The sequence below is a fragment of the Cloeon dipterum genome, chromosome 1, assembly GCF_949628265.1.
Source record: "Cloeon dipterum chromosome 1, ieCloDipt1.1, whole genome shotgun sequence".
NCBI lineage: Eukaryota > Metazoa > Arthropoda > Insecta > Ephemeroptera > Baetidae > Cloeon > Cloeon dipterum.
Window position 1 is genome coordinate 30,178,424 of NC_088786.1, and position 22,456 is coordinate 30,200,879.

The following is a 22,456-nucleotide window of genomic DNA, read 5'->3' on the forward strand; positions in this document are numbered from 1 at the left end:
TGAGGGGTGACTCGTTTTAAATATTTTCTTTCAAGGAGACAAGAAATGGAGCCAGTTGTAATTTTTCTCGTTACATGCTCTTAACAGGAAAAGCTATCTTCCTGGATGTTTCAGTATGGTCATAGGTTTAAGTAGAAATAAAAATCAAATCCTCAGTATTTTCAAATTTTATTTTTGTATCAATACGTTTGGAATGAACGCGGAAAGTCAGAACAATTGCAGGGGCCGGCCCAGATAAAAATACGAACAATCGCTTCATGTTTGAATCAATACTCTTACTTACAGGTACTTACTGATTAGTGTAATGTCGTTTTACATAAAATTGTAGCCACCGCAAATGTGCAAACCTGATGTCTATATTTCCACTGACAAGAAAATGATTTAATTGCAGTCTTCAACTTGCATAGATTCGGTGCTTTCATGTAACATTAATTTTTAACAACCTTTTGAGTGAGTGGGTGTGTGCTTCAACATTAGGTTATATATTATATCATAATTATAAATATTAATCCACTAAAAAAGTAGAAACCTTTGTAAAGCATGCCAGTGAGCTCAGAAATCAGAGCTACTTTCACACCAATCACATGAAAAGTAACAAATTTTCAACAACCACGCAGTCGTTGCGGAGAGAGAAGGTGAAATGGAAACAACGACTTTCCCTCAACCCTTTCGCAGGCAGTACGTCAGCTGTCTCACTTCTGCTTGGATTCTATGGCACTTGCGTGAGTGAGTTCGGGTCAGACCTCCACGGCCTCGTCCGCCGCCTCCGCGGACGCCTCAGAGAGCTGCTTGTGAATGTGACTGGTAAATGCGAGAGCGCCGCCGTGCACAAACCGCACGAAATTGTCCCCTGCCAGCGAGCCGATGGCGTACAGACCCGGCGCCTCGGTGCATTCGTAGCTGAACGGCTCCACTTCAATCGGGTTGCTTCGGCTGGCTACCGGCAGGTCCTTCTTCACGCCCAAACCAACCCCTGACTGCGGCAAGAAGTAGAGGTCGGGTTGCGCGCCAATCAGGGCGATCACGGCGGAAACCTTGATTACATAGCAGGCAGTACTGCCTCCGTCACCAGGGCCCATCAGTCTCACCTAAATTAACAGAAATTGAGGGATGGTAATCAAGTGTTAACAAAATCTGAGTAAATTTAAGCGTGCATTTCTATTTATCTTTTAACTGCTATTTTCTTTGAAAGGCTAGCTTTAAACAACAGCAATAAATTAATAAAAAAAAACTTTAATTCTGCTGAGTTTTCCGTGATTTGGCGCATTTACCCAAAACATATGCGCATTGTAGCACATCATATTTTTTTTGTGATGACCAAAATATGAATTCGTCCTGGTCCCGGTAAAATTGCGCAACGTTCAACAAACACCCAAATTTTCATTGTCAAATGGATTGTTGCCCTTTTTTGCATCAAAGAAATTCGCGTTTGGGTGTTGAAAGTTGCACAATTTTGCCGCTACCAGGACGAATTTAAGAATTTAAGAAAAAATCAATACTAATGCGAATCAGTGCCAATGATTTCACAAAATAAAAGATTTTTTCATATTCTCTGTCTCTTTCAGCACTATTTATGAACTTTTTGGGGTATAGTTTCAAAAACGCGTAAAAAACAACGTTATAGTTTTCCTATTTTATGTCCATTTAGGCGCATTGGCAAAATGGCGAATCCTGAATAAAAATTGTGCATTAGAAAATTACTGAAGGTCTTGTCCAGCCAAAAAGAGGCAATTGAATTGAAGATAGGAGATAAAATTTGCAAAATAAATTAGACATATTCATCTCAATTTTAAATGTTGTGCTATGTATTACCCTCTCTTTTAAATTCTCAAATTAAGATCTTTTTCAGGCCATTCTATTCAAACATTTTTATTTTTTGAGGTTGTATCTGGCCTAGGCTATTTTCCAAAACTAGCTTGCAGAAAAATTGAAGTCAATTTGACATGCATATTATTTATCTTTATAAAGGGAAACATTTAAATAAAAGCCACAGCTAAATATAACTCGACAATTAATTGATTACTTACTTTGTAATCTGGCATGATTTCAATGATTTTATGCTCAGGCAGAGATTTGTATTTCTTGTAGCTATTGCCGCCGTCAGTCATCATTTGGTGCACTTTGTGGTACTCAGGGTACATGTTCTCCGGCAGTTGTCTGAACACGAAACCAGGGTCGCCTGAAGACCTTCTGAAGGCGTGCAGCACCGGCAGGCCGTGAAAGCGGCAAGCAATGATCGCGTCGGCTGCGCTGAGGCCAGCGCCAACCACCAGCACCGGGTCAGAGTGCTCAGAGAGCTTGGACTGCTGGACCATGCGTTCCAACTCCAGCAGCGAATAGATCACGTAGGGCTCAGAGTCCCCAGGAACCTAAATTCAAAAACTTGGACGTGTCATTCCATTTTCATATTTTCTTACAGAAAATGAAGTGGACTTTCAACTTCAAATTTGATTCTTGGAATCTTTCCCAGCACAGAATTTGTCAAAGCACAAAACACAAATATGAAATGGGTTTGTGGGGAAGTCATATTTTTAATGTTAAACAATTCTAATAATTAAAATAATTGATCTGCATTTCTCACCTTAAGTTTATTTGGCCGGTCGTAGTTTCCAGTGGCCAGGACTAGATGGGATGTGACATAGTGGAAGGGCATGTCAGGGGCGCCCTCGTCGCCCGCATGCTCGACGCCCGTCACCAGCCACTGGTCGTTGGCCAGTGGTTTGACGTCGGTAACGACGGTGCCGCAGCGGAAGTTTTCCTGCAATCGCTTCAGCTTGACGTACTCGCTGTAGTACTTGGCCATCGATGCGACGGACGCGCGCGAGTTTCGGCACGTTGGTGGGCCACCCCCGCCAAAGCTTCGGTAGTCCATCCCTGGCAGCTCCATCCACCGGGATAGGCTGATGGTCAAAACGTTTCCGTCCATCGCCTAAGTAGAGAAGAAAGAGCACAATTTAGTGTGTATCGTAACAATTTAATGCCTGATATGTTTCACGGCCATGAATAGGAAAAGGTATCTGTGAAAGAAGCCGCTTAAGACGTTCAAACATGTATGCAAACATAGAAGAGTGTAAATTTGGCCCAAGGTTAAGATCCCCACGGGAGTCATCAAGTCGATCATTTAATAGCAAACATTTTCCTTGTCACGTTGAACATCCACGTTACTGCGCGTAGATTTTTCAAGTCTGTACATTGGAGCCGAGAAGAGGAAACCGTCTTCAATTCAGAGCAGAAGTGGTGGGAAACGACAGCCCAGAGGAATATTTAAATGTTTTTTAACGGTCCTGAGTTACAAAATTTCATGCAAAACGCCCTGTTTTATTTAAAACCAAAGAATTATTTGCTGAAATTGAAAAAATAAAGCGATTAAATTTTATCAACCGTTTTAGGCGTCCGTTTCAGATAAGCAACCCAACAAGGAAAATCACGAAGTAAAGAAAAAGTTGGACTAATTAATTACCTGCCACGAACCACCGGGCGGTCCCTTGCCGAGCACAACGTGATCCACGTACTTGTCTGGGTGGTACTGCCAATGCAGCAAAGGGTCACTGTCCAAACCAAGGTCTGCACACGGCAGGTTCAGGCAGTCAAACAGCAGCGAAACGACGTTGTTTGAGCGCCCTTCCAGTCCCTGTAGCATCATTAATTTCATCGTCTAGTGCTGTAAATTGAATGCGCACCTGTGATAAAAACGATAAGTCTTGCTCTACAATCGAAAGGCCCGGAGGCGCAATCGCCAGTCTGGCAGTCAGCTCCTCGTCTGTCGGATGAGGCTGGCCGTTGTAATAGGGCCAGTTGCCGCTGAGCATGTGGGATAACGCGATTCCGCTTGGTCCATTGCCTGCGACGACGAGACATTAAATAAAAACGCGTGCTTCATGGTGAGTCACGCAACTCGTTTCTATCAGCTTCAATGAGGGTGTTATGTAAGTAAGTGGCACTTTATACTCTGAGGTAATAACCAAAGAGAAAATGTGTCTGCTTACAATTTAACTTGAAAAATTTTATCGAGTTTTGAAAAAGTCAGTTTGTGTTCAATACAATAACTAAAATACCACCTCCCGTTAAAAATTGGTAAGACCTCCGATTTTATTGCGAAACTAAAGAGTATCTTTTCTGACTTGGAAAAAACAAACTCTCGAGAAAGGCATCGCACTATATCAATGAAGACAGCATTTTATTATAGTTGGTTATGAACACCGTGTGTCTGTGTGCCCAGAGTTATGTCAGTCAATACAATACAGCAAACATTTTGTTTTATATAAATGTGTGTGCGAGTAAAAAGTCTTACCAATGATGACGACTTGTTTTCGCACGGTGCCTTGCGGTAGTCCCGAGTGCAGCGAGCTGGCGAACGTGCCCTTAGGAGCCCTCATGCTGCGCCGTAAATGAGTGTCGGGGGCCTGCAATGCGAACCAATCACGCCGGTCAAACGACTGATAATGATAACACGTCTGAAGCCGACCGCCGTTTAAATAACCTATACGCGGCGAAAGGATGACGTGATGCGCGCGCTTATCATTTATCATGCAAGTTTCACTCATTTTCGCAACAAAGATTGTATGCGGTTTTGCTAGAGCAGCAATAATTTTGTTGGTCCGAGAGAAGGGGTAAGCGAACACCGCCCCTTTTCTGATAAGGTGGGACACAATCAGTTTGGAACAGCTTCTGAATATTATCTGGCCTTTACACGTTAAATTTTACTGCGCAAAATGTTAATAATTTTTCAATTATTTCTAAATGACTGTTGATTTATGGTCTCCAAAGAAAATGTCGACTGTAGAAATAACAATTCTTCCTGTATAAAAACGGAAGAATAAATGCTCAGATAACCCCGACGCTTAAACATAAATAAATTCGAGAGTGAATCACGTTTGTTCATAATATTTTAGCTCTTTTCCTCGTTAATTTGACACGAGTTTAAGAGAGACTGTTTTTAACAAATATAAAGGAAGCATTAATGTTTATGAAAACGAAGGAAAATTACACGGCATTAAGTCTCTGAGCTCTGAGGGTCACGAAGCAACGAAAATTCGAAACGACAGGGAAAGCGGATAAGACCTTGAGCGGATAAGCTGCGCGTGAAATATTAGAGTTGTTTGTTTTTGGGAACCAACGAGTCAAAAAATTATTTCCGTGGTTGTTTCTTCCGCTCTACTAGGTTTTGGACCTACAAACTGATCGCGCAAACATTGAATGAGAACCGATTTGGATTCATAAAATTACAAGGAAAGTCGAAGGAACTTAACTGCAACGACGCTGAACGCGCAAGAAGCATTGACTGCCCATAAACAGAATAGTGGAGTGAGCTTTTATGGAGGAAACTATTTATGCCATTGATTTGTGTTTGCCGAGAAACGCTCCAAAGCACTTCTACACTGTTGCGAGGCTCATAGTAAGTTACTCGAGAAATAGATCAAATAATGCTACTATTTTTGTAATATAAACGCGAAATAAAAAAATCCAATAACGATCGAATATTCAAAAAGATTTTTCAATCCAGCAAAAAAATCTTTTCTCAAATAACCTACACCAATTTTCATTTCCTGCACGTCCCTGCTGTTGACGATGTGCAGGGAATCGCGTCGAAAATTCTAGGCCAGCGCAATAAAAAGCATAAATCTCAATGAATGACATTAAATGTTGAGGTCAATGAATGGCAGAAAATGGCCAACTAAATTGGCCGTGATAATTTAAGTGCAAAGAAGCTCGGCGGCCTCGAACGAACAGCCGCAAATTGGTTGAACGACAGCGAGTCAGCGTGCTTACGCCGACGGTGGGTGAGTGTGTGGGCCGAGGGTGGTCTACTATACGTGCAAACACTGCCGCCGCTCTGACATCACCGGCTGAGTTGGCGAGGAGGCTCGTTTTCCCCGCGACCAGATTGGTCGGTCCTCCGGCCAACTCGCTAATTGAGGGTGCTACGTACTTGCGGCCGCACGCGGCACGGTAAACGCATCTAATTTTCGTTCGTGATATCACAAACGTGCAAGCCCAAATATTAGCAGCGCGTGATTGTTTCGTCCGTTTATTTTCGAGCCATGGCGAAAAACAAAAATATTTGTCTGTGTCTGATGCGAACATATCAAACAAACCAATGATGGACTGTTTTTCCTATTGACGATTTATATTTATTTACAAGCTGGAAGATGGGGATTTTTCCTATTCTGCATGAAACAAAAAGTTACGCAAAGAACTGATTTGATACAGAATGGGAAATTATTATCATAGTGTGGAACTATTGATGTTTTGCTCCATCATTATGGATCGACGATATAGTTTCTTTGTGCGAGGGAGCCGCTTTCGTCACTTAACCTATGACACGGCGAAAATTATGCGCGAGCCCTTGACCAAATCTCAAATAACCCAATTTAATATATTTTGAGTAAACATTACGTTATCAACTTTCCGACTTTTCGTCACACAGCTTCATCCCATTGCGAAAAAGGAAACTAAGAAGTAAAAATTCCCGACCACAGAATCAAGGAAGCGGTAATTTGCAGTGTCTTCTAAACCGAACTGTCGTAATGCGGTCAAGTATGACGAGAATTTTCAATAAGAAATATTTTTCCATGAAACGAAGTCGACCCTTTTGCAAAAGAGGAATGATGTTAATAAGAATTCCTTTGACGGTTCGCGTCTCCGTTAATAAGATCAGATATTGACGTTGGGTTTCAGTCTCGCTCTGGAAGTTTCTCATTTATTTACAACTCTTTTGTTTCAATAAAGGACGCAGAGTTCAAAGATCCATCTTGAAAGGCACCTTCTCTGTGCGAGATAAAAAGCCTCTTGGATGTGCTCAGCGTAATGTCATTCCGGTAGAGTGTCGCGAGCAACCGGAGGGTGCAAGACTGCTATTTTTTATTTTTAGCGACGCGACAATGCGAGAAGAGAGAGAGCGACGATACATCTCGCGTTCACCCATCGATTAATTCGCTCCGGCTCCACCCTTGCTGCCGCAAATTCCCCACAAAGGTTTCGCGAAAGGAAATGTGTTTGTGAAATTTTCCTTGTTTCTGACCACTAACAGGGAATGACAAGACAGCGAAGAAAACAGTTAAATTTAAAATGCAGTTGCATAGCGAACTGTTTCCGGCCTACTTTTGCCTTGGTTTTTTTTTGTCCAAGGTTATGCGTGGACTTTTTGTCCCTATGTTTAAAGTTGCAACTATTTATAACGACTGATCTATTCTGGATGCGCAGGGATGCATGGTGGTGCATTGCAAAAAACCTACTGATCCGCAGTAAATAAAATTTTGAGTTGAAATGATTGATGGTCTAGAAAAATGAAATAAGATGATCATGTTAATCTCATTTCAAATCGTGAAGCGGAAAGAAAAAAGGAAAATTAATTCTTAAATTTATGTTTATGCACAGAAAGGCTAACAATAAGAGCAAGTGACATTTTCGTAGTGAAAAACTAATTTGAAACCGATTTAAAATTAACAATTATTTCCATCTGAATATAATCCTTTGATGTGTAATAGAAATTCACACCTGCTTAGGCTACTTGGAATAGAAACAAATTAGGACTGGGCTGTCGGCCAACACAAATGATATATTTACATTTTAGGGTCTACGCTGGCTCGAGCAGAAGGAAGAACGGCGTCCTTGAAACGGGAAAGAGCGATATATATCTATTCCTCTTTTTATGTTTACGATGGCAGCAGGAAGTTCTAGAATAAACACCCAAGTGGGACAGAACCAAATTTGATAAGGGTCCGCGAGAGCCAAGGTAACGATAGTGGCCCGAAATAAAATACAAGCGGTGTGGCTTATTAGGACGAGACAAGGAAGCAGCGCAGTGGAACGACTCGCCCCAAATGAGCCAGACAGCAGATCTTGTCATGAGCAGGGGATAATTTGCAGTTTCGTTACACCGAAAGACGGACGCGACGAGCTCATCATACTAGGTCTGACGAGAATAGCTTTCGTAGCAAATAGTGTGATTGGGTGTCCTCTTAATACTCAAGCGCAGATGACATCACACGCTGCAGTAGGGTTTCATTTCAGGCGTGAATCAGAAACCTGCGCGTGTAGTGAAAAAATGAGGTGAAAAAATAAACGTATGTACAGAACTGGTGACTTTTCTAGTATTGTGTAGGATTAGAAGAAGAGTAGTAGCTTCTAATTAGAGAATTACTCAAACTATATGCGTTTATTAACCTAAATTAAAATATAATAGGGGTGAATTAATTTGAGTTTGGAAAATGAGATAAAATAAGATAAGGATTAACGGATGTTAATTACTGTCAATCTAACTTGAAGAGGAGTGATTGATGACTATACTAGCAAAGATTTGAGTGAGATAAACGCACTCGCAGTTTTTCTGCTTGCGCAGACGTTAGCTATTAATAATGCACACCTCTTGCGGAGCACAAAGGTAATTTCAAAATAATCAATCACGCGCAATCAGCTATGTCTGGCCTGGAACGGCACACTTAAAATGACAAATTGACTGTCGCTGCACAGTTTTATACGTTCAACTTACTCTGCGCCAATCGCTTTTACTTGATATGCTTCATCCACTTAACCATCGGTTTCACTCACTTTAGAAGCCATTCGACTGCTCATTCCAATGAATTCACAAATTAATAAGGGAAAAAGTGTGCGAATGATAAAAAACCATTTAGAGGTGAATTCTGTTTTACAGAACGTCAATTTTTTATTAAAAATTTAATTTAAACCAATTAAAATCAGAATGGCGGAGCACAATTGAAACTTCAGGCAAACAATTGAAAAATCAAACATGAACAACGCAGCCACTACTTTTGAAAAATAAAATGGGCAATATCAGCCACTACTACTTGGTGTATGTGCGGGTTTTGGAGTTTAAAATCAATTTGAAATTAAGTTTTTCGTGCACCCCTCTTGCTATTATGCCTAATCGCAAGTACCCACAAACTCAACAGATTTAATTCGAAGCAAAAATTAAACAATTTAGAGGAGCTTTTCGTTTTCTCTTTGATCTGAATGCCATGGCCTCAAGTATAAAGATCAAATTCGATCGATTGGTTGGCACTTTATCACTAAGTCACACGCACTCGGCCGATTCACACGCGATTGGAGGATTCGGAGACTGGTAAACGTGTAGAATAGACAGCAGATGAACTTCGGATAATGGAACTGCAGTGTCATGCATCACAAAGTGTTCACGTGACTGTGAAACGAAACTGAAGGGGATGTATTTATGTTCGAAAAGCGTGGATGGTTTAGAAAAAATACGGTGTTCAATGTCAAACAGAAATTTAAAGAAAGCTAAACATACATTAGAATAAATGGGCGCTTGGCAACAAGTGGTTTTTTTTGCGAAAGGTGTCCCACTAATTTTCTCTACCCATGCTGACGTCGGTGACAGGAAAGGTAAATTATGGGCCGCCTTGTGAGAGGCTGGGATACCTGTTTTGAATATCGCAGAGGAGCGCTTTCCTTACATTTAGACGAATGGTCCGATAAAGACAGGTCAAAGGAACGACCTCGATTTGAATTTTGACACAAAAACGTTAGGAAAATCCAAAATCTTAATAGCACAAAATTTCCGCTGCAGAAACTGTTTAAATGACTTTGATTTACAAAGAGGCCAAATTACTTGGAGGGTCGCTGATTACGTAACATTCTATTCAATACCAAAGTGCAGATTGCGAATTTGGGAAATAATTTGAACTGTTTGTTGCCAATATTAAGCGTGATCCAGATAAGATTTTCGAAGACTTGACCGGCAACCTGTTTAACAATTCATTGAATCAAATCGTATCAGAGTGTCAGTTTCATATCAATCTTATCAAAAATAGAGGTCATGTTCAAGTAAAATTTTAGAGGACTTTTTGCCAAAGGCTGGCATATACATGTATATTTCAACTCATCTATTGATAAGATACGCTGGATAAGCTAAAAATGGTGCGAATACGTTGCAGACAGACTTGCTGCCCGACGACATTCAAAAGGTCGTTTGTACACACGTGGTGAGGCACCAAAGTTCGCTTTTTCTCACGCGCCTTTGTGATAAGATAGTGCAGAGAATGCGATTGGCTCGCGGATAGAGGCATGAATACTTGACTTGGCTCACGTTTCCCATGCTCATTAAATGGATTGAACTTGCTCATCAAGTGCAATAATCATGACCTCACTCATGTAAAACATACGATCAGCTCGTTTTGAAATTCGTTGAAAATCGTACGTGACGAGATGCTGCATGCTCGCTTTAATAACAAGTCTAGATGATAAAATTTTTATGCCCACGTCTACACGCCAGACTGTCTGCTGATGTCTCAAAAAGTAACGTCCGGGAAAAAGGAGCGTACATTGAGCGATATGATATTTCAAAGTATTTAAAATATTTTCAAACAAAGTCACTGACACATACAATAATAACAATGATAAATTCATTTAAAAAAAGGGGAAAAAATTACCTCACTCACTTCATTTGTTGTGAGGCAAGATGAAAAATTTTAAATAGCATTTTCTCCCCAAAAAAGTAGTGAAAGGAATTTGATGGCTTTTCTCTGGGTTTTCAATTGATTTACAGTCTCGATTTTGTGATTTTGATTAATAAATTAACGGGGCGCTTCTGACAATGAGTTAAATTCCATCTTTGCAGTTTCTTATTAAGTCTATTTTATATTTTCTTGTTTTTTTTTCAGACGCATTTGATATTTTCAACCTGAAATATGCTGACATAATATGCTCAAATTATACAACTAATCTTCCGTCTAAATATTGCCGTGGAACAAAAATAGACTGATACGAAATTAGAAACGGCAATTAAACCAGCGACCGACTCATTATCAGCAGTAAAGTTGTTGCACGCAGCGAGCATCGTGAGCCCTTGTTACATAACACACCCGTACGGCACTATTTCTAGCATCCTCCACCGTCAGATCAATACATAGAAATGCGTGCAGCGCAAGAAAAGCGTTCACGTAATCAAGAGTCGCACATTACATGTGCATACAATATTGGAAAGCAAATTCTCACGCGATTCAAGCATAGTCCGTTTGCTTACATAAACAACAAACGGTCGCGAGGGGAAAATTAATTAGAGCTTCACGTGAATTCGCGTCTCACCGCAAAGTAAATATGTGCGCGGGCAAGGAGGATTAGCGTATATTCTAGTCACCGGCCGACTTTGAATGGGTCGTTCAAAAAGCGTGGTGCGTCACCTCACCTTAGGCAGACCAAAGCGAATTGCAGGTTATCTCGCAAACATCTCACAAATTGCACTACAAATAAATAAAACATTATCGACGCATAGTTACTGAATGGTCAGCAAAATAAATTCTGTCCAGAACCGTTCTCATGATTGACATTTCTTGAAAGTGGATAAAAGAGGTTGCAAATTTAATCCGTCACGAAAATCGAATGTGAAAATAATTAGGATTCTATCCTTTTCGTGCAGAAGATGGGGGCGTAGACTTATCTCCCAGGAATTGGCATATTTTAGAAAACTAGAAACCCTAAGCTTGTTTATCTTACGAAACAATAAATATAGCTGTAGCCATTTGACGCTGGATTTCTTGAAATTAAATGGGTTTAAAAGCAAATTAAAAAATACGTTAGAGAGATAATCCCATAGATGTAGCAGTCTTTCCCCAGCGCAACGAAAATTGAGAAATTAGAACAAATATTGATCCTTGTTGAAACGCGGTATAGCTATTGAGTTATCAATTACACCTCACCTACAATTTTGAAAATAAATAGCAGTAGCAGTAGTTGCAAATAAAAAAATAAAAATGAAAATGTTCTCAAATTTCTATTGCTGATGCGTAATTTGATGAAAGGCTTCGAGCTCATTCATCATAAATTGGCCCAAGTTTCCAAGAACAACGAACCAATTAGCAGTAATTGCCTTAATTTCATTACGAGTCAAACTGAACGAGCTGAAACCGGCTTGGCATAATTGCAATTGGTCATTATCTTAGTTGGTTCAGCACAGCAGAGTGGTCAGGAAAATTAGATGCTAAAGGCAGGCATCAGGTAATTGTGCAGCGTATGCGTGCTTGTGTCCTTGAACGGAGTGTTAATCGTCGTGAGCAGAGCTATAAATCTAGCGCAAGTGTACAACCATCCGTGGAGCTGTGCAGCCTCATTGCGAGAGGAGTCGGCTAATTATCCAGATCAAAATTCCAGTCTTACTGCCGGGACCACCATGCAGCTGCCAATCGGAATTGTGGATTTGAGGAGGATATATTTACATTTTCTATTTCATTTTTACCACATTACCGCTTATTTTATTAAGCACCGATGAATGACAATGATAATACAAGTTAAGAAGGGTTGAAAGCACGTAAACAGAGATTTAAACTAGTTAAACTACAGCACGCTAATTGCTGCTGTGTTTTTTAGTTAATTTCAAACTAAGTTAAAAATCATCACGACAGTAATAATTCATGCATCAATCCTTTTCCATCTCAAATTTCTTTACAGTTCAAACTTAAATGACTCTGTTTAATGCTCTGATGCAACTAACAACCATCGTAACTTTAAATCGACAAATAGTACTCAAAAACACTGCTTCAAACTTTATACCTTTTTTGTAAACAAAAAATGTTAGAGCATTCTTATAATAAGATTCCTGATATTCCAATATTACACTTATTTAAATAATATTCATTCAAAAGTTGTGCATTTATTTATCAAATATTTAAGTCTCTGACGGAGATAACTTATCTTTTTTTATTTGCCGCAAATAAAACTCAAATATTTCCCCTAAAATCATCAAAACGTCATAGCCAACTGCTTCTTCCTTGCGGTACGGAATATCCTTAGAAAAGGGCGTGTTTTGCACCGCTCGTGATTAGATTTCGCGTGAGATTTAATCCCCGCTTCCCCCATTGTATGCAAATGTGATGATCTATTGAAATAAGGTCGCCGAAGGTCAGCTTGCTCTGGAGCCGCTCGGGCTGACATTGAATTTTTGCCTAGTTTTCCGCCTCCCGCGACACCCCCTGAGTATCGATTCGCGCCTAATGATGTGTCCGACCAGCACACGCTGATCGGCACCACGTGACCGCCGAGTCACCCCTTTGGGCCCTTTCCAGGCTGTTGTGACGGCTGCTCTCCATGGAAATGCGGCCGACGCCGAGAAAAGGCCGCGACATTTTGCATTTTAGCGCTATCCCAGCGCTAGAATTGCCACATTTCCACGTCAATGAATTGATCAGCAAAAATGTCAGTGACAGCAAATAATCTGCTAAATTTGCAAAATGTTTAGTTTATCAAAGGTTTTTCAGTTACATATCATAATTTTTTCTAACATTTCTTTTCAAATTTCGAATGCTATTTAACAAACGAATACAATTTAAAGAGGAGGCCAACTTGTGTCTCTCGAACGGAAGAGTGAAAAAATAAAACACGTGGCGATCAATGAAGCAGTATTATTTCATCTGGCGACCATTGCTCAGAAAATAATCAATTTGAAGAAATTTCCTTCATACGTTTCGTAAGGCGTCGAAGATGATGAATAAATAATCCATGTTTCTCATTATTTTGCCCTTTACGCGATGTTTTATTCAGTGGAAAGTGAAAGGGTTGCGCGACTTCCAAGTGTGCGTGATCTTTATCTTTAAAGGGCAAACACGAGAGAGCGGATGATGAACCCTTATATTCTTAGGGTTTGCCACCAAGCAAATTGTGGATGGGTCCGAATTAGGCGCGTTTTTCCAACTATTTCCCTCAATTTCAATGAAAAGTCGAGGGAATTAGTGGTTTAGGTAACTAGATAATTCGGCCTCATTCAGTGAAAACGCATTTTTTGCTTTAAGAATTATTTTACAATTAGTCAACAATAAATTAAACCGTTTATATTGTGATTGATTGCAATGTGACAGCTAATATTTGTAAAAAGTCTCTTAAAATTGATGTAAAAACGACAAATTTCTTTTTAAACTCAAGTTCCTGTAAGTTTTCATAATTTGAATTTTAGAAGGTCATTACATAACTGAAAATTGATGAGGAAATAAATTTTTTAAATGAACAAAACTATACGTTTCATACGAATTTTGTTCAAATTTTGACGGCGTTCAACAACCCAACCCTGTTAACAACAGTAAAGCGTGATATTATGCTAAAATTCCGAGAGAGCAATATCCCCATCTCCACAAAGGTGCGATTATTCTCTTCACTCAATCTCACCTTTTAAATTTGCACGCTTAATCTGAGCCTTGGCTGCTGCGGTGCCCTTCAGTCAGTCAGTCTTTGGTCAGTGAATCTTGAGGCACCAGGAGATCCTCACCGGCAGTGCAGCGCTGCTCCGTTGCGATTGCTTTGCTGTTCAAACACGCTGAGAGCGCGAGCGACAACTTTTTGTCCTAGGGCCGCCGCCGGTATCGAACAAAAGGCACTCCCACTCACCTCGATGATGTCACGAACGAGCCCATTCGCATTAGTTACTTGACCAGCCTCACGTGGCGCGGCAATCAGACAGGATAAATATTATCCGACGAAAGCAAACGCAGTGTTGCTAACATAATTGTGAATATCATGCGAGTGAACTCTTCTAACGGATTCAACTAAAAAATCTAACATAAAATAGTAAAGCTGAGCTTAGTAGCGTTTAAAATAACTTTAGTTTGCCTGTTTAAAGTTTCATGAAATCGGATTTTATCCGGAAACTATGAAATATATAAGAAGCACGTCTGCTCACACCAAGTTTTAGGACATTCGAGAAAAATCGTTGAAAGCTTAACATTGTTGGCAGCCTTGCTTCTGCATCTGCATTACGATAGATACACAGATACACTGTATTGTAAAAAGCGGCTGCGGCTGGGCGTTGAAACCAAAACAGACAGTGATAACCCTCGCCGAAATGAATCCCAACTTCGACGAAATCGGCAAAGAATTCGTCAAGCAGTACTACTCTGCTTTCGACAACATTGCCACCAGGCCGAATGTAGTCAGCTTTTACAACGCTGAGACGTCGCTGATGACATTCGAGGGCAAGCAACTGCAAGGTGCGCAGGCCATCATGGAGAAGTTTTCCAGCTTGGGTTTCAAGACCATCACTAGGATCATAACTGCTGTGGACCCCCAGCCCATGTTCGATGGAGGCATCGTGATCAGTGTCATTGGAAGGCTGCAATGCGACGATGATCCACCGCATGCCTTTTCTCAAGTGTTCGTGCTCAAGCCCTTGAACACCTCATTCGTGCTACAGCATGACATTTTTCGTCTCGGAATCCACGACACGGCCTAGCTGAGCTGAGCTGGATTCCCTATGGCTGGTTCAATTGATCGATTGATTGCCTTAAACAAGGACTGACGAGAGCCCTTTCAATTCCATTATTTTCTCTTTATAATGTACTAGTTCCAAGAATGTTCACCAGTGGCCGAGTGTGTAATTAAATCAACCTGACAACGGCCGGCTACACAGACATAATTATGTCGGTTTGCACTAAACAGGAATAAATCTGCTGAAACGCTATAACATAACAATAAACGGATATGAATGTCTTGTTTTTTGAAGCTTGTTGGTCAATGCATAAATCGAATGTGAATGTATCTACTAAAATAATGATAAATGTAATGCAAAACTTGGCAGTTGGTATGGTTACCCTGGAGCCATGCTCTCCTGGTGTATATCAAATCAAATAAACCATTTTTACCATGTAATTTAAAATCTTTAAATTCGGAATAAGCCCCTCTGACAAACTGAAGGTCAAAAAAGGTCGAAAAGCAATTGTGTATCTCAGCGCATTGCAGTAATACGCAACACATGATAAAAACACGTGACAAAGAAAAAGGCTGTGTATTTTGTCTTCAACGCATTTATTTTCAAAATTAAACTAGTACAGGTTAAAGTTAATATCCATAGATATTTTACGACTACTTACAACTATTGCATTTTTAAATCACAGCAGTCTTGTCACGTGACTTGCCTCAACGTAAGGAGTGACTCCCATTGTACCAGTAAACTCGAATTGGCACAAGGAAATCTGAAGATATATATTGTATGAGTGTGCCCGTCTGGCTGCGAAAAGCGAGCGAAAACAAAGTGATGTGATAGTATGCAAGCAAGTTCATTTTGCAGAGGCCGAAAGTAAATGCATCTAGTGATGGTCTGATCAGACTACAGGGAGTATTATTTTCGCATCCTTTCGCAAATAAAAATTGATATCATAGCCCTGCTTGCGGGAGGCAGAATAATCGCGAAATCATTGGCAAAAATTAATTTAACATTGAAAACTTACAATCCATTCAGTAACTCGTAGGAATGTAAGTAACAATTTCGAACTAAAGATTGAAAAGTCTGTTCAGGATATTAATCCTTAATTATTCCTTGTGTTGTGGGTGCTGAAAAGCAAATTAGTGGCTCTTCTGGGGAGGAAACATCTGTTGGACTAGTTCCTTCTTGTTCACTTTGCCCATTGCGTTCTTGGGAAGTTTGTCAACACACTTCAGCAGGGTAGGAATGCTGTACGGGGTCATGTGACTCTTGGCCCACTCGCGGAGTTCGGAGAGAACGACTTCCTTTCCCTCCTTTGGAACTACTACCGCAGCGATCTGAAAAATTACCAAATTAATGCTTCATATAACACTCAAAAGGGTAGAGGCAAACCTTTTGACCCCAGGTGATGTCTGGAACTCCAACCACAGCACAGTCAGCTATGTGCGGGTGTGACAGAAGGTTCGTTTCAACGTCCAAAGCGCCCACTTTGTATCCTCCAGTCTTGATAATGTCAATGGAAGTCCTGCCAATGATTTTAAATCCTTTGCCTTCAGTGTAGCTTGCAGTATCTCCAGTTTTGAACCAGCCATCTGGTGTGAACTCCTTGGCGGTGGCGTTTGGCTTGTTGAAATAGCATCGGAAAACTGTGGGTCCCTTCACCAATAGTTCTCCTTCAACCTGCAGATTGACATAACACAAAAAAAATTCAAAGCAAAAGGTGAGAAATTAATGCCCACCTCTGTTTGTCCTGGTTGGGTGATTCGTGTTGAGTACGAATTGCCATCAGCCAAAGTTTTGTATTCATTTTGACCAGGAGTGAACTGTGCGATTCTGGCGTGTACATGAGGAAGGGGATAGCCAACATGACCTTAAATAAAAATCATCAATGAAATTCAAGCACTTTTTAACTTAGAATTTTGTCTGACAACAAAAATAAATTCAAATTTTTGGTTAAACCTATGACTAAATTATTAAAAACGAATACGAATAGAAATACAATTTTACCAGGTACACGCTCTCCATTGAGAGGATTGGAAAGAGCCATTCCAACCTCGCTCATTCCGTATCTCTCAAGAAGTCTGTGTCCAGTTACCTCCTCCCATCTCTCAAACACAGGCACTGGCAGGGAGGCTGAGCCACTGACCATGAGCCTCATGTTCTTCTTGCATGTGGCTTTGATATACTCCCTCATGCGTTCGTTCTTGCCAAAAATGTCATCGTATTCCTTTAGAAGCTTCAAGTAGATGGTGGGCACGGCCATGAAAACGTTCACTCTATCCTTGGCTGGCACTTTGATCGCCAGCAAGTGCTTCCAAACGACAGAAGTGTCATAGTTCGCCATCATGATGCACCTATAGGCAACAAGCTTGTTATTAAATAGCCCCCGAGTCGAGATTCAGCACTGTTACTTTGCGCCAACGGATAGAGGGCAGAGAAGGGCGTTCATGATTCCGTGCATGTGGTGCAGGGGCAGTGTGTGCAGAATGACATCTTTGCTGCTGATTTCCCAAGCTTTGCAGAGAGAAGAGACTTGGTGGAAAAGATTGCTGTGAGTAAGAACCACTCCTGAAACAGTTTAATCACGCAAATTAGCTAATACAATCATAATACAAGTTAATTTTGATCTTATAACTCTTTAAAATAGCATCAATTATTAACAACTTCGTTGTATTTTGAAACCTGAGAAAGATTCAATCACCTTTGGGCTTTCCTGTCGTTCCACTAGTGTAAACCATCATCGCGTCGCTTTCAGCGTAATATTCATCTGGCTGGCCTGTGACCAGATCCTGTTCGCCGCCTCCAAGTTGATGTTCCTCCATGTCCTCGCACAAGTGCAGCGGAGGAAAGAAGTCCTTCTGCTTCATGGCCAGCTTCCTCAGAGAGTCATCCATTACAAAGTGCGGTCTTCCTGTCAGCTTGGACAGCTCCTCTCCAACGTCGGCGAATTCCTTTGTGGTCACCAGCAGGGCAGAGTCGCTGTCTTCGATAAAGTACTGCAGCATGGGGATGGGGTGCGAGTGGTACAGAGGCACAGCTGCGAAAATAGAATTTTCAATTAGCAACGGAATTTTGTTTTCGTGTCGAGTGAGCACCTGTGTGCCCTCCGATCCAAGTAGCCCATTGTGCGATTACATACGACGCGTTGTTGGGGCAGAGGAATGAAATTCGGAGGCCGGTGCTGTTCGAGCCAAGTTTGTTTTTTATTTCGCAGGCGAGCTGATTGCTGCTGAGAAGGAGGCCTCTGTAGGTATACTCGCCGTGCAAATCGTGTAGCGCCACTCGGTCGCTGTAGTCGGACGCCAGTTTGAATGCCGGCAGGACCTGCGGGAAAACAAGTTTTGTTCGTGTAATTCAAGACATGTAATAAAGTAATTATACAATGCTCTGATATGGATGTAGTAAAACTAGAAAATAAGATCTCTTACTTGTTTTGGAAGTCAAATTACATATATGGGGAGAAACCGGATTATGTTGCTGATTTAAAAGGACTAACGCGAACGATAAAACCAAAAAAGACATGGCAAAGTAAACATCTGTGAGGATGGTATGTAATCCTTTTTTAAGTTGTTATGGAAGTTAAAATCACACGCAATTCCAGCCTGCTGGAGTAAACAACAATTTTATTCTCGTCTTGTTTGATTACCCTGGTTATCAGATTACAAGCGAGGGAGCAGTGGCACGATAAAAGCCATTGTTACAATACAACTTAGTGCAAGAAAACATTAATTATTATTTTTGCCATAAATATACATGTAGCAACAGAAGAGTAGAGCCGGGCGAGCCCTTCAACAACTTTGTAAACAGCCCCTTTCCGTCATAGATGCCAAAAGTGACGTCTGCAATAATTATTTATCAGCAGCTCAAAATATTGTTGCACTGCCAGCAGGCGCAGGGATCGCTGGTTCGGTTAAGGTGCAATAAGCATGCAAGCGCAATCGTCAGCTGCGATAAACACGCCGCGTAAAAGGCGTCGTCTCCGTCTCGATCGGCCGCAATTTGGTGTGATGTAATAAGCGGTCTGTCTGTAAACACGGCGCCGGGCCGCTTCGAAAATAAACACACACGCAGGCATGTTTTTTTGTTACCCTAACCTTGGAGCCTGGCCACGACAATTTGCGCATGAATTTAATTAAAAAAGTGGCCTTTCATAAGTGAGAAACCTTTTTAAGTCGAGACACCCCTAATAAATCTCAGTGTATTTTTGCAGAGAAGAGAATTTACTCGTTATATTCGTAATAGCTTTATGAAAGCCATAATGAGATTTCAACACAGGCCGGCTTCCAATCGACAGACATTTTCTCTCAATAGATTTATTCAGCACTACGTTTGCTGATAATTTATATTCCTTTAAACGGCAAGCTTTCTCTGTTGCATTGAAGGGATGATTAAACCCGTTTTCAAGAATTTTGTATGAGGAATAACTTAATTCAATCTTCCAAGAAATTTAAAAAAAAAATGTTAAATAATTTTTAACAAGAATCTCAAACTGGATTGAAATTCCGAGCGATAAGTGGGTCACAATTGAACTATTAAGAGTCGTGTCTTACGTGAAAGTCAGAACTTAAGACTGTCACACAGATTAATGCCTCGAAGATCGTTCGTTTGACCTCAAAAAATCTTTAAGCATCCGTGAAAATTTCAAAGGAACGACCGACATTTAAAAATATCGAGACCTCGTGGTTTGATCAACAAGGCACGTGAAATTTAATTTTAGTTAATAGGCGCCCCAGCCCTGAGTGAGAGTGAGTTTATTTTTGTCATTAGCACTAAGAAACTAGACTGATCATGACCAAGGTTCGCTCATCAAAAAGTTTGGGCAGCAAGTCTGCAAGAGCAATTTACAAACCGCACTTCTTTTCCTAGCAGATTGAGCTTGAAGAAAGCGTCAGAGTGCCAAGTTATGATCCAACAGAAAGAAATGCGACACTAGCGGATTGCGTCAAGGCGGATTACGTATGTGGCGATATATTCACCCAAGGAAAGCGACTGCAGCGGATTAAGGGAATCCGCAAGAAAGAGGAAAATGGATTATTACGATTTAAGTTACAAAGCTTTGCTGCTTTCATTCGTCGCACTGATCAACAGTGTTGATTTCAGTACATTTGTTACAATAAAATAAATATTTTAGGTTGCTATACTAAATTTTTTCTGTATATTAACGAAAAATCTATTTAAAAATTAGCCAAAAACTAATAGAGGAGTAACGTTAAATTTAAAAATTAAAAAGGCAGTTCATTGTTTATCTCCTACGTCAGCGACCACCTTTAAGCGGTGTACTTTTTGGTGTCAAGCAAATGTCTGCTTATTCTGGGCACTGGCGTCAAGCAACAGGTTTTCAGTCGGTAATTACTGCAGGTACACGCTTTCGAAAAATTGTGCGCAATTTCTGCGCATTGGTTGTGGCCTGAGCCAATTCGACTAGGCTCAATCACAATTTAAGTAAGGAACGCGCCGGGGCGTGAGGCACGTAGGCCACCGCGGTTTAATTAATTGAGTGCTTCTTCATTCAACGCAACGGTTACTGCGATAATTTTGCAAGAGGGTGAAAAAATAAGGTAAAATTGTGTAGGTGATAAAAAGCATTCGTTCTTAGTTCACACATTTGCTACATTATTTGAAGAAAAGAGTTTCTGTGAATTGTATCATTCAACAGACGTACGCCCAGATAAGTGATTTTAGGAGATTTTTAGAAGGGTAAGCCAAAATATGGATAGTAAATTAATCTTTTCTTGAACATTTTCTCCAACAAAATATTCACATACCTCTGGAAATTTTATTACCAATTTAAATTCAGCATTTCTTGAAAAATGTGGCTTTAAATACTAATTTTACGGTACAAATTAAATCAAATTATTAATTTAAAAATACAAATTCGAATTAAATTGGAAGAGATAGGGGTTAAAAAATCTGAAGTGATTAAACTTAAGTATTAAATTAAATGAATGTTCAATTCATACCTTGTTGTCCTCATATTCGAATGCAGGCGGAATTTGAGCTTGAGTAGCGAACGCCCTCAGGTCGTTGGTGACCCTGGTGGGTGTATTAAAGGCCAACAAGACCCGCCTCTCTGCGGAAGGAAGAGCACTTCTCAAAGCAAGCGCTCGCTGCCGTCGTGAGCCCACTCGGCACAAGACGCGCCCGATTGTGATCATAGTCTGAAAGAGCAAGATTGATAAAAAATGTTATCAGTACACATACTGTGGGATGTATAAAACTTTGACCAAACAAACGCGATTTATCTGTGTATTCAAAAAGTTAATAATATACTAAGCCAGCATCAAAGCTTTTGTGGTTTAACTAAAATTCTTTATGCTCCTCTCCTTATGCTAAATCATGACCAAACATGATATGAGACTGAAATGTACCACAGCCCTTCTTAAATATAGCTGAAGCTAGAATTTAAATGTATGTACTGCTCATACTGTTAAAAATGCATATCATGAATATAATTTGTTAGGAAAATATTAGCGTCTGCTTCATGTTAATTTACTTATTTACATTTCTGTAGAAAAATACTTTGTACATACATGGTTCAAATAGATCTCTCTTAAATGATGGTTCAGTATCATACATATTATTGTGTATGTATTATGAATAACATGAGACGCACTTCTTGCACTGACATTATTAACGTTAATTAACAAACAAAAATAACACTTCGCTCTTGAGCTAGCATGTAGTAGAGGCGAAGAAAAAAATGATAAATTATCGGTAACTGCACGATTCAAAGATTTCAGTGAGCCTGCTACTTTGTTAACTAAATTATTTAGGGCTGGCATGCAGATCGAGGTCTAATTTTAGGAGCGATAAAGAGCCAAGGTCGCTGAACGAATATATCCACATGAACTATTTGCCGTCCACACAATCCGGAAATGTATAGTCGAAATAGCAAACACAATTGCAGCTAAAAAAGAATCTCACCGTGAAGATGGAAAAGCGCTGGACGACAGCGAATGGCGTGCGGTAACAAGCGAGTGTCGAGCACAGAAGTCCCGAATTACTGCGCGGCTGTCTGCTTCGTGAAGGACAGACAGCGAAGGCCACTTGACTAGGCGCCTGTCCACGCACCGCAGTTGCAAAAATTCAGACCGGACTGATTATCGGCAGTGGGGCACTTTTTCGCCAACAGACTATGTATGTATGTATTGGATTCTGTTCCGTCTGGGGGTACTCCCACTTTTTCGCAAGGAGAGCCAAGCGACGGTGCTGCCATCACGTAGATTTTCATGTTGTGGGGATATACAACCTGCGTGACTTCAAAGTTTCGCGGTACAGCATTATTTTTCGTAAGGA

The 22,456-nt window shown here is 40.5% G+C and overlaps 3 protein-coding genes across 3 annotated transcripts; 1 reads left to right on the top strand and 2 right to left on the bottom strand.

Moving 5' to 3' along the window:
• Positions 1-146: 146 nt before the first annotated feature.
• On the bottom strand, positions 147-14,338 carry LOC135940110 (oxidative stress-induced growth inhibitor 1-like). Its single transcript, XM_065484863.1, has 7 exons — positions 14,131-14,338; positions 4,292-4,403; positions 3,681-3,841; positions 3,461-3,631; positions 2,582-2,929; positions 2,028-2,369; positions 147-1,088 (listed from the first exon to the last, which is right to left on the bottom strand). The coding sequence occupies exons 2-7, from the start codon at positions 4,374-4,376 to the stop codon at positions 738-740; spliced, it is 1,458 nt and encodes a 485-aa protein (XP_065340935.1). The 5' UTR covers positions 4,377-4,403; positions 14,131-14,338; the 3' UTR covers positions 147-737.
• A 381-nt stretch (positions 14,339-14,719) lies between these two features.
• Positions 14,720-15,606, top strand: LOC135938485 (probable nuclear transport factor 2). Its single transcript, XM_065482139.1, has one exon. It carries the CDS (start codon positions 14,804-14,806, stop codon positions 15,188-15,190), a length of 387 nt encoding a protein of 128 aa, XP_065338211.1. The 5' UTR covers positions 14,720-14,803; the 3' UTR covers positions 15,191-15,606.
• A 139-nt stretch (positions 15,607-15,745) lies between these two features.
• Acsf3 (Acyl-CoA synthetase family member 3) lies at positions 15,746-22,303 on the bottom strand. Its single transcript, XM_065482127.1, has 9 exons — positions 22,085-22,303; positions 21,121-21,318; positions 18,256-18,484; positions 17,862-18,197; positions 17,572-17,728; positions 17,168-17,514; positions 16,900-17,030; positions 16,553-16,840; positions 15,746-16,497 (listed from the first exon to the last, which is right to left on the bottom strand). Exons 2-9 carry the CDS (start codon positions 21,313-21,315, stop codon positions 16,300-16,302), a joined length of 1,881 nt encoding a protein of 626 aa, XP_065338199.1. The 5' UTR covers positions 21,316-21,318; positions 22,085-22,303; the 3' UTR covers positions 15,746-16,299.
• Between the last annotated feature and the right edge of the window lie 153 nt (positions 22,304-22,456).